The sequence below is a fragment of the Petaurus breviceps genome, unplaced genomic scaffold (genome assembly GCF_028583685.1).
Source record: "Petaurus breviceps papuanus isolate PSGF00001 unplaced genomic scaffold, PetGlider_PUasm1.0 174, whole genome shotgun sequence".
NCBI lineage: Eukaryota > Metazoa > Chordata > Mammalia > Diprotodontia > Petauridae > Petaurus > Petaurus breviceps.
The window spans coordinates 42416501-42429091 of record NW_027185761.1 but is presented as its reverse complement, the minus strand read 5'-3'; the positions used below and the strand labels follow the sequence as shown (position 1 = coordinate 42429091).

Genomic DNA, 12591 nt, shown 5'->3' with positions numbered 1-12591 from the left:
CTCAGGGAAAAGCTGAGGGAAAATGAGTTATGCAGCTCAATCTCATAAATTCTTTGTTGCAACAGTGAAACACAGACACACAGACACATACACCCAGACAAATGAACACAGTTTATGCAAAATTAACCTCAAATTTGTGATACACATCCTAAAACAGTGGTGGAATACTGGGGTATTCATACTGTGAGGGCAAATATTTTCTGCTCTAAGAAACCACACTCCTACTAACAACAGTGCATAGAATGTCAGGTCTCCCTTTGGAATGAAGTTGGAAGCAGCTCATTTTGTCAAAATTCCAAGCCCCTCATAGACTTTCATCTAGTCAGGATGTAATTTTCCCCTAAAAGAAAAGGAATTTTTTAGCTCTCTGCAAATAGTAGGAGCTCACTAAATATTTGTTGAATGATTTCCCCCTCTCGGCCTAAGAACAGGCCTTGGGGGCAGATTTGCTCCTAACTTATTTTGATAGGCCCAGAAAAGATCTGGCAAAAGGTGCTGGAGAAAATGTTAAGGCACCTTTTTTCAAGAGAGAAAGTAAAAGTACTTGAGAGAAGATACTAAAGGAATAACTGAGGAAAGGTAAGGCCCAAGCTTGGACCCAGTGAGCCATCCCTATGAAAATGATCAAAGGAAGGCCAAGTTACTGATTTATTTTGAAAAGGGAACTCACATTCATTCTATTGCTTCTCGGTCTATGAGTGGAAGAAATGCTTCAAGGCTAGACGGGGTATCTGTCTTTGGACAGTGGATTTTTGTCCTGCTATACAATTCATCCTAAAATCATTTAAAATCAATTAAGAATGAGATTTTTAAATTAAATTGTTCTTTTAAGATGGGTCCTGAAGCAAAAGGGAGTAGAAGAGGGTTTTATTTTATTTCATCCTAACTGGTTGGCCCATCCCAATCCATATCACATTAGATTTTTTTTTCCCCTTGTAGTTCAGGGAGAAATAAAAAAAAAAAAAGCCTTAGAGCCTTAGCATTTATCTTTCAACAAACAGGAAATGAAAATGTTACCATATTAGGAACAACTTTATGTCACTCATGCTCTGTTCTCTAGCAAGTTATTGAACAGCCAAACGAAAAGATGTTCACAATACATAATACTAAAGGAATGTGAGGTTTCCAACAGTGATTCAGCGAGAACAATTAAAATGTCAGGAATGAAGGTCTTTCTGGAAGGAGTACTTTGTTTTATATATGTTTTTCTAGATTTGGGACATAAATGTTTCAAAATAGTTAGCTTTACTTAAACATACATATTGGTCATTAAGTAGGAAATACTGAAGCACAGAAATACCACTAAAAATGAGTTTATCTACAGTACTGAAAAAAGAATTTCTTTAAAAAATGAAGACTTAAAAAAATAAACAAAAAGCTAGAAGAAGATAAAGATAAGGCGTAGATTTGTGATTTCATTATGATAGGGAGTTTTATATGAGAAACTTCCTCTATCAATGGAGGTCAACCCCTTTTGTGTAATTGACAAATTCAGAGTTGTCTTGGACAGTAAGCGATAAAGCAATTGGTCAAGCAAAGCTCATACAGCTAGTATGTGTCTGTGGGAACACTTGAATCTGGGTCTCCCTGACTTCCAGGCCAGGTCTTTTATCTGCTACATCAGACTGTCTCTTATATTTACTAGAGTGGGACCCCAAATTTTAAGGCAAAATCTGGGCTTAATTAGGAGGGCTGAATGTATTTGATAAATTGAATGTAACTGATATAAAGCCCTGACTTTCTCTAAGTTTCAGAAAAAATCCCAACTTCTGTAAGAAATCTTTCCCAGCCTCCCTTGAAACTGGGGTCATCCCTCTGATATTATCTCCAAATACTCTCATATACATCTTATTTAGACATACTTGTCTGTATGTCATCTGTCCTGTTAGATTCTGAACTCCTGGAACGCAGGGGCTATTGCCTTTGTCTATATCTACAGTGCCTGGCATACATTAAGGCTTAAAAAAACCCTTTTTGGTTTGATAACATGTTGAATCCTTTCAGTAGATTGTAAGCACCTTGAAGACAAGGACTGTTTAGCACTTTGGCTTTATGTCCCCAGTGCAAGTGGTAGGCACTTAAGTAAATGCTTGAGTAAACACATCATATTCTGATTAGAGCTGAATCACATTACCTTTGGAGTCATGGTGGAAAAGTGATAAAGCCAGGCTAAGTGAAAATGTATCGCTATTGTTTAGCTCCATATTCAAAACCAGAGGTGTAATTAGGTAGGTGACTGGGCCTGTTCCAGGGTGGAAAATTTAGAGGGTGCAAACTCCTACTTTGCCCATTCTTTTTAGGGTCAATAGCAACAAGAAAAAAAAATAACCTCATATGGGAGGTACTTACTTTCCTTACATCCCCAAGCCTCAATGCCATTCCAAGCAACCACTGCTCCAGGTACAGAAATTACTAGACAGCTCTATTAAATTCCTATACTTTTATGATAGGGAACAGATCTCCTTGGTTGGCCTTCCCTAACAATTCTTAATTTCAGGGCTTCCCCTTTTTTATTTCCTATTTATTCCGTATATAGTTTGCTTTAGATACAGTCTGTTTACCTGTTGTTTCCCCCGTTAAGCTCCTTGAGAGGAGGGGCTGTCTTTTGCCTTTTTTTTTTGTATCCCCAGTCCTTAGACCAGGGTCTGGCACACACTGGGCACTTAGCAAAAGTTTAGTGACTTGAAATGGAATTGGATTGTTCCACTTGCAGATTGTTTCACCCCAGTTTTCCCTCTTTCATTCTATTTTAGCCATTTAATTGGCCCATACTTCTTCTGGGCAAGAGAAAGAAAAAGTGCAACACATTAACAGATGCTCTTAATGCCTAGGAGCTTTGGAGAGGGGTGGTGGTAGTAAAATATTTCATAAAGTTGTTTTAAATGAAAGGTCCTTTACATTGCGGGAGTTTGTGCCTACATTTTAATTATCAATGCCCTCCTTATTCCATATACTTCACAAGTTCTAAAAGATAAACCAGCACGGCACAGTGGGAAGAGGACTGGAGCAAGTATCAAAGGACCAGAGGTGGCTAGGTGGCGCACTGAATAGAGCACTGACCCTGGAGTCGGGAGGACCTGAGTTTGGGTCTGGACTTGGACACTTAACACAAAGACTGGCCATGTGACCTTGGGCAAGTCACAACCCCAATTGCCCTCCAAAAAGAAAGAAAAAAGTATCAAAGGACCAAAGTATGAGGCCCCAGTCAGTCACTTAATGGCAATTTGGAGCTATTAACTTGGCATCTCAGAGCCTTCTTTTTCCATCTGTAGAATGGGCATGACACCTGCATTTGTGACCTGTCTCAAGAACTTGTTATAAAGAAAGAGTGCTCTGTACATGAAAGAACTTGGCAATCTTGGGTATCACAAGCCTCCACTGTTGCATTAGGTATTGATTGTTGGTAATAATATTAAATGCACAATACTGCTATAAGCTCCACCCGTGCTATGAGTACAGTAACTTGTCCCTACATGTGCATGTGTGCGCGCGCGCACACACACACACACACACAAACCCCAATGGGAAAGTGCTTTAAAAATTTTCAATGATTTTTGTGTGTTTTATTTCATTGGATCCCCACAATGAAATAAACTAAACATCTCTACTCTTTTACTGTTTGGAATCATGAGAGTATGAGAGAATGAACATCTTTAGTAAATATATTTGGGTCCCTTCAGAAGAACAAATTCCCATGAAAAGAGGACAGGAACAGGTCCATGGAACACATAATACCTTGGCCCTAGTCAACGTTCAGTGGGGGAACTTTTGCAAAATAATTTAAATGTCAAGGTGCCAATTTCTAGTCAAAAGTAGATTGAGTACAGGGTATTAAAAGCACATTGACAGAGTTACAAACAGCATGACATGCAGAAAACTGGTATTTATGATTTTATTTAGCAAGTCATATGTATATATATATACATATGTACATATATTAGCAATAATTATATAACATAAATGCTACAAACAAATATTTGCATAAAGTATAACTATTTTCCTGCCTGGACTACTGTTTCACGAACCAAATGCTTCTTTCTCAGCTGTGCCTCACAATATCCTGTCTCCGTTAGGGACCACTCTGCTCCTCTTTGAAGCCTTTCTTGCTTCTCTCAGCCAGATGTTAGTACCTCTTCTTTATGCTTGGCTTAGTTGTGTAAATCCTGTATTCTTGTGGTAGAATGTAAGCGCCATGAAGGCAGAGATGATGTTACTTTTATCTTTATATCACTAAAACTTGGCAAGAAGTCTTAATCAAAATCTATTGTTAAGTGAACTATCATTACAGGAGGCACCTTCTTGAAAAGAAATAATAGAAGATGAAGGTGAAAGCCTGATAAAGAAGGCAGATACTGAATGGCTTCATGAACAAGCAGCTGGGACGCTCTTGGAACAGAGAGAACAATACATCACGCTTTTAGAGCTGGTCCACGAATCAGTTCTCCTGCCTGCTCTGCTTTATGTTAGGCCCTCAGCATGGGCAAGAGCTTTTTTCCCTTGGTTTAACTAGTTCATCCTCCTTTATTGTTAGGGCTGAAAATTGGATTTCAGCTGTATTGACTAAGTTAAGAAGGAGAGAAAAGCTGGCATTACTGTGACCATACTGAATATCTTTCTTTGCAGGAGAGAGAGCTCTATCATCATCTTCAAAGCTAAAAAACTGAGGAATTAAAAACCCATTCTTTTAGTAGGAAAAATGTGGGTCAGACTCATTTAACTGTATGTGGTCATGTGGACTAAACTGGAAGTCCAATTTGGCCACTGTCACTTATGGTGTAGGGCGCACTTAAATGAATGACGATTTCTGTCTTTACAGAATTAGCAGAGTAGGTGGACGTGGTTTTTATAAGCAGAAGATCACTTATTTCATTTCGTAGAATTTTAGAGCTAGAAGCGAGCCATTTGAAAGGGAAGAAGAGGCTTAAAAAGGCTGTGACTCACTCCTGTGAGGTAGATGATCTGCTTATAAGCCTAGCTCACAACTTCTAGGCCAATATTCTTTCAACTACATTCGCCTGTTTTCTAGGGAATTAAAATGTATGTAAAAAATAATATGCTTTTTGGCTTTCAAAATTGCGGTGAATAACCAAATACATTAATCCGTTTAAAGGTAATATATACAAGGAAGGTAAACATAGGTCTCTAAGGACAGAAAAACTAGGGCAACAGTATAAGCTGGAATAAATAAGGGAGGAATTCATTTGTCAAAGTGAATATTTACCAATCATTTATTTTTGACCTAGTCAATAAAGCTAACAATTAAAAAAACGGATCTCCCACATTTAGCCACAATACACACTTTAACATAACATCTTTAGGTCCTTCTATAACGCTCAGGTATTGGACAACACAGGAGTCATTTCCCACCAATCTAAATTTTTCCTTACTTTTATTGTATTCTGTCACCAACTTAACATTCCTTAAATGTTATTATTAAAGATTCTCTTGACATTTAAAGCAGACACACACTAATACTCAGTCATAGTCTAGGAATTCTAATGCTCACGTAGTTAGACAGCATTTTAAATTATGAAAAATAAAGTCTCTTGGTTTTTAAATGTAAGACACAGGAGTGAAAAATCCCAAGAATTTTCCCCCTCTTTTTCTCCCCAGTCTTTGGTCACAAAGCAGTTGCAATCTAAAGGCACGGTGCTATTAGAACCTCCCCATCATTCATTGGAGATCACTCAGAAGAAGTCATAGGGGCTTGGCAGGCCACTGATGTGAGGAAGCTCTCATCAACATTGCCCCAAATGGGGTTACAGAGGTCTAAAAATGGATACTATTAGTGGTATTGTCAGAAATGGGTTTGATTACAAACAGCGTCGTTTAAGGAAGAAGTTATTTTATGTAAAATAAGTACAGTAATTGGTCTGTGATGATTTTAATGCCTCATTTTGCCATCAGAACATGTATCATTTTTTCCTTACTGATACTTCCCTCTAGCCTACAATTCTTAGTGTCAAGATAGTCAGGAAGACCTTATCCACAAGTCTATTTCTGGCCCTTTAGAGTAGATAGAATATTGAGTTTCTAAGACCCCAGGTTGCCCATTTAATTCTCATGGAAGCAGAGATATAGGGAGGGTGGCAGATACTATATACTATGTCCACAAGCTGCCACTAGGATCATTTTATAAACTCTTCCATATTCACTCAAGACAAAGGGGAAAAACTATGAGGTTGTCCCTTCCTCCTATTTACTGATGAGTCATCTAGCATAATGGGTCCTTGACTTTGTGTCTCTCATGTGCATAACTCTGCCGAGACCATAATGTGCTTCAATTAACATATGTGTATATGCACATGTATATGGACGTGTATATGTGTATAAATATGCATGTGACCTTCAAAAAAAGTAGAAGAAACTGATAATAACCTAACTCAGTAATGATTTAAGAATGACAGCGTGTATTAATGTAGATTAATTTAATTAATTAATGTAGATTAAATCTAATGAATAAGGATAACAATAGGGGAGGCTAGGTGGTGCAGTGAATAGAGCACCGGCCCTGGAGTCAGGAGGACTGGAGTTCAAATCTGGCCTCAAACACTTAACACAAAAACTAGCCATGAGACCTTGGGCAAGTCACTTAACCCCAATTGCCCTCCAAAAAGCAAAAAAGAAAAAGATAACAATGATAATGATGATTAGAACTTATTAAGTATCTTTGTAAAAAAAGCAAAGAGCTTTACAAATATTATCTCATTTGATCCTTACATCAATCCTTGATGTAGGTGCTATTATTATTCCTATTTTACAGGCAAGAAAACTGAGATATACAGAGGTTAACTGACTTGCCCAGGGTCACTCAACTGATAACTGGTGGTGATTGGATTTGAACTCATGTTCTTTTCTGACTCCTGCTTTAGCACCTCTCTCCACTGAGCCACTTAACTACCTAACTTTATTATTAGTAGTCAGGAAATATAGCTATGCCACTGTATTTTGAGCTTAGTTTTCCATTTTTCAGGTTTCTTATTTATTAAATAGGGTTAATGCTCCCTTTCCCCTAATAGCAACCAAATTAGTCTTTGCTGACACCATTTTAATTTCTCTCCCAACCTTAGCATGGTTGGTTAGTAATTTGCAGGGGCAAGCTAGTGGCCCATCTTATAAACAGCAAGTGAAGGCCATTTGAATTTGTATTGGAGATTTTGCCAAGGAAAGTGGACTGTCTAGAGGGCCATTAATTTGTGGTTTTAAGTCTATCTTTTTGGGTTTTTTTAGGGTAATAGTCATATTAAAAGTATTTTAAGGACAGTCATTTAGGAGAGGGATTAAACCCCAAGGGCATACCTGGAAACAATGATGAAAAGTTGAGAAGAAGCCATTTAGGCTGAATAGAAGCAAACAGCTTCCTAACACATACTTATCCTTGAACGTGGTGAATTTTCCCTCAGTGGAGAAATTCCAGCAAAGGTTCCCAGAAAGGGCTATGTGGGAGGGAATCCTTGTTCAGGTCTGGGGCTGACAAGATGGCCGCTAGTAGCACTGCCTGCACTGAGATTCTGAGAAGCACTAACTGATTTCGGTCTGATCACATGGAAACCTTCAGAGCCAGAGAGCTTAGTGATTCCCTAAAGAAAAGCCTCAATTTTCCTAGCTACTGCCTAAGGATTTCTCCTTTTCTCTCAATGCAATTATTCCAAACCTTTTAGGACTGTAACACACCTGTCTTAAAAAGTTTCTGGCCACATAAGAATTTTTCAAATTCTGATCATTCAAGTTAAATTTTTTCATGCCCCTGGAGAAGTTTTTTGATACAAGTCTGGCATTTGCAATATGAGGCTAACCTTGGAACACAGCAACACATCTCACCACCAGAGAGTAAACAAGGGGATACAAACAATGGACAGAGAAATACGAAATCTGGTAACAACAATTTTTGCCAATACCTGGATCCCAATGCCACTTCACTGCCAGTTAATTACCTGACTAGGTACCCTACTCAGGAAGCAAATCCTTTCAACTCTTTCCTTGTCCAACAACTTCCACTGCAGTTGGTGAGGCAAAAGTTTTCTCCAGTTTCAAACATTGACACCCCCACTCAGCTAAGTACTTAGCCTTTTTCCCATCCCCTCAGCCCACGTTTATAATCTGTCCAACTATGTGTGAGGAGGGGAGGGGAAAAGCTGCCAGATTATCAGTTTTCTGGCTTTTTCTTTGATTTTTTTATTCATCTTCTGTTTTCCATGTCTGGTCTCTACTCATGTGCAAAATGGGGGTAGCAGGCCATGAATGACAAGGATGGTCACTTTGGAAATTCTACATGTTCTTTTAATAGATTCACTGTTCAAAGGCTTCAATGATCGCTTATCGTTATGAGAATGAAATAACTCACAAAAGGATGTAATTCTTGGAGAGAAGGCAGAATCAACTGAGGCTGGGGGCAGACAGACTAGCCCTGAAATATGACCCATGTCCTGAACTTATGTCCCCTATGTGTGGTTATTTTCTTTCATGCTTTTCTCCATAAGAAAATATTCTGTAAATACCCTTAAATATTGCCCATCTAACTTCCTAATCCTGCCTTTCTCTTACTGACTCTCAAAACTTTCAAACTTTCGGGAAGACCAGCAATGATCAGTCCAATACTTTCTTTTGGTGCTCATAATGATGAGTCTGCAATTTCATCATGGGGATGAGGTGTAGGGGTAGTAAGGAGACTATTTTCAGGAGGGGTAGGGCCAGGAAATTCACCAGTTTCTGGCCCGACTGGTGAAGAACTCTTGTGCATTCATGCAGACAAGACTTGGATATCAAAGAAGCAGCTCATTTCTAGGGCATGCCCTGAGTCATCCTAGCTTGACACAGACTTTAGACCACAGTGAGGCACTGGAAAAGGAACTCAGAAGAGTGCCAGTGAGAAAACTGGGACCTAGAAAGGTGAAATGATTTTCCTTAAATGATAGTTAAATCATGAAAAAACCTGGACTAGATGAAACTCCCCGTGTCTACATACCAGGCCTGGGAGTTTAAGGAATTTTTTATCCAATGGGTCACATTCATTTCTTAGTTTTTTTTCTCCTATCATCTGAATGTACCTTTTTAGAGAATTCACCAGTGCTATGAAAAAGCCCACTAGAACCATACCGTTTACTACCATCTGTGAATCACACATTGTTATTTCAAAGCTCTTGGCCATGATATCTACTTGGCTTTCCTTGTCCTACCTGCTTTGGTCAATTATTAAACTAGTTCTAGACCTCTTTTGTTCATCTCTTTTGGGTTAGTAGAGTTAAGCAAAATACTTGAATCCAGAAAATGTATCTCATTTACCATGACTCTCTTCGCTTGCCCAAACAGCTTAGAATGAAGCAGTCAATATGCGAAAGCTTTTAGTGTCTCATGGAGTTGCTAAAGAGGGGTTCCAACAGTCATAATGGCTGGGCGTGCCTCGTAGCTCCTAGTACAAAATATGGCATCCCTGAGAGGGTGGGAGGGATATAAGGAAGCAAAGAGAGAGCTAATATATATTCAGAAGACTAGTAACATAAGACATTATATTCTCATCTTATTGCATTTGCAATAGTGAATTAAGGGGAAAAAAACCACATAAAACAAAAAAACATTCCTATTAGTACAATGGTTTCCTTTTCTGATCTACCTGGCATCACTATATTATGTAGAATTGCTCAAATTTATATAAGGATTTTCCAATTTTTCGTTTTCTAAAGAAATCAAGCCCATTCCAATTAGTCCCTCCTTTTCACAAAATATAACAAGGTCATTTTAGTTTAAATACTAATGAAAGACACTTCTTTGAAACATTACAAAACATATACACAGTGGTGAATTTGATGAAATCACATGGAAATCAAAGCGTCAGCTTGACAAAAGGTTCTGTATATAGGGTGTGAAATCACTATGGTCACTGCTGTCTTCGAGGCCTGGAATTCTCTCCATCTTTATCTCAGGCTCCCGGCTTCACAGGCTTCATTTGCATCTTGGTAAAATCCTACCTTCCACCAGAATTTCTCTGTTAATGCTAGCGCTTGCCCTCTGTTTATTAGCTGTAGTTAGTCAGTCAAATGAACTTTTCCAGGTCTTGTTTGTATATAGACGTTTCCATGTTGTCTCTGCCATTGGACTAGGAGCCCCCTTTAAGCAGAGGTCGTCTCTAGCTTTTCCATGTACCCCCAGAACTTAACCCAGCACCTAGCAAATATGAAGTGCTCAATACATGTTTTTGATGGAATGACTATAAGTTAGTGCTGAGGAGCAAAAAGTATCATAGCGTGACTAACTGAAATCCTAACATAATCCCCAATTCTTCCGTTTTAGTCAATAGCTTCAACTATTCAGGACTTCTGACAAGTAACAGACATGATCTCCTAATAATCTTCTAACTCTTGTCTTCTACCCATTTTAAAACTGATTAAATGGCAAACTACTCTAAAAGGTGTGAGGAGGAGGAATCAGAACTGCAAGGAAGCAGGGCAATCCACAAACCAGATAATCAGTGCTTCAACTATAAAAGGTTAAAAGAAGCCCAGGTTGGTGATATGGAAGGATTCTGTGAACATAACAAATCTGTATACCAATTGAAGTATGAGCCAAGTATCAACTAATCCATATTATTAACTAAATGTGGGATAATTATGAAGTAATAAACACTAAAATCAAGAGTAGACAAGTAGTCTTTCTATAAAAATGGAAACAAACAGTCCCAATCTTCTGCAAATCCAAGTTGCTTTAATTAAATTGTATCAGCATAAGCTTGTAAAAGACAATTCACTCATTTCAATCTCCCAACAAATCAGAGTTTTGGGGTGGTTTTTTTTTTTAATAATCAAAAAATGTATCAGAATAACATTCCACTAAAGAGTTTGTATAAGATTTTGATATTTTACTATTGGGCCTTCAGTTTAAATATACACTTGATTCTGCATTAAGTTTAGACACTATTCTGAGTGATGTTACAATCTTAACTGGCTCAGAAAACATTAAAATTTGGCAAATACTTAAACCAAGACAGTCACTCTAAGAAAAGTTGATAACCAATTTTAAAATTTCTTTCTGTCTCAAAGAGTCACAACAAAAAAGTTTGAGTGTGTTTTTTTGCTGATTTTTCTCTGCAACTATTTGAAGCTGTAAATGACTTAACTCAGTAAAATTCCAAATGTAATTATCTTCTGTACTTAGCCCAGGGCTTTCCATATATCTCCGCACTGCTGTCTTGCATACAAAATAGGCTTTTCGATGGCTGCTGGTAACTATATAATGTACAACATTGTTTTAATTTCCCCTCCCCTGCTAACCTCTTGCCTACACACATGCAGAAGTGCGCATAAACACACACACATACACAAACACACAACTATTCCCAAGCTCCAATTTTCTGCCCAGATCAGGCTTGTTGTAGGCAGTATAAGAATCAGCTAGTAAGTGAGAAAAAAGGAGCTCCTCCTAGGTGCCCACGGATAATCCAGAAAATGGATAACTGAGAGATGGGTGCATACATAGAAATATACTTAAAAATGAATAATGCAGTTTAAAAATAGAAATGAGACTAAATGTTCTCAAGAGTTTTAAAAATCACAATAGGTGTTGCAATCTCCTGTTCCATCAATAACGAGTGGAGCAGAACTCATTACAGCACTGTAAAGATTTGGAATTTGATTAATATTGAGGTAATATTAAAATAAATGTTCTTTTACCTGGAGCTCTAATTGCTGTACAACCTGCATCTGTACTCTACATTGAGCTGTACTTCTATCGTCCAGCGCATGCTCATTGTTGAGATGTCTGCAACAATACACAGAAAATCAGTAAGTGAAATGGACAAACAGAAAGGAAAATCATTAGGAGGAGGTGGCATCAAACTGTTGACTCTCTGGCCCGTGCCCCAATCCCTTTACTGGTGCATGGCCTGCCCTGCTGGCGATCACCTCTGACAACTTTGGGTGTCTAGTTTACTGTGTTACAACTCATTGATATAAACTTCCTTGAAAGAAAAATCCTACCAAGCATTTACCCTGTTGAAAGGAAAATTAGGGAAGTAGGGGCCATACTTTCAGACTACTTAGGTGCTCAATAGATACACTCTAGGCTAGAATAAAAAAAATACAGATTAATTGTATATGGGAGACCAGTTATATAAATTTGTGTCTAAGGAACAGTCTTACAGAATTAATGGGTCACATTTGAATTATGTATACATTTTAATACATAAAAGTGAATGTAAAGAAAAATTTGCTTAAGAATGGGAAATACATGGTATATGAAACATGAATGAACATATGTGGAAAAAAATTTACCATTAAAGAAAAACAAAGTATAATTTTGGAGAAAAAAAACCAAAATAAAAACAAAAACAAGCCCCCTGTTTGAACTCTTAACAGAAATGTAGCACATCTCCTGACCCTAGTTCATTTCGGCATTTCCTCATATGACTGTAGTTAAATCTTAAATTATTCAGGGGCTGGCTAGCCAGGTTAAGGATATCTGGGCCTCATGTGGCTACTTCTCTGATTAGGCCTACCTCCTTCCTGGCCATTTCCCTATTCATTAGAAACTCCAACAGAGAAAAAGTAACAAAGCAAAACTCAAATTAGGCCTTTTTTACTGTCAGCTGTGACTCTGACA

The 12591-nt window shown here is 38.0% G+C and overlaps 1 protein-coding gene across 12 annotated transcripts in view; it reads right to left on the bottom strand.

Moving 5' to 3' along the window:
- FOXP1 (forkhead box P1) overlaps positions 1 to 12591 on the bottom strand; it is a 689298-nt gene that overhangs the window by 34382 nt on the left and 642325 nt on the right. For all 12 annotated transcript variants that reach the window (XM_069084104.1, XM_069084103.1, XM_069084105.1 and 9 more), the window contains one exon: positions 11664 to 11751. In XM_069084104.1, coding sequence (XP_068940205.1) covers positions 11664 to 11751 — 88 coding nt within the window. The remainder of the gene's footprint in view (positions 1 to 11663; positions 11752 to 12591) is intronic.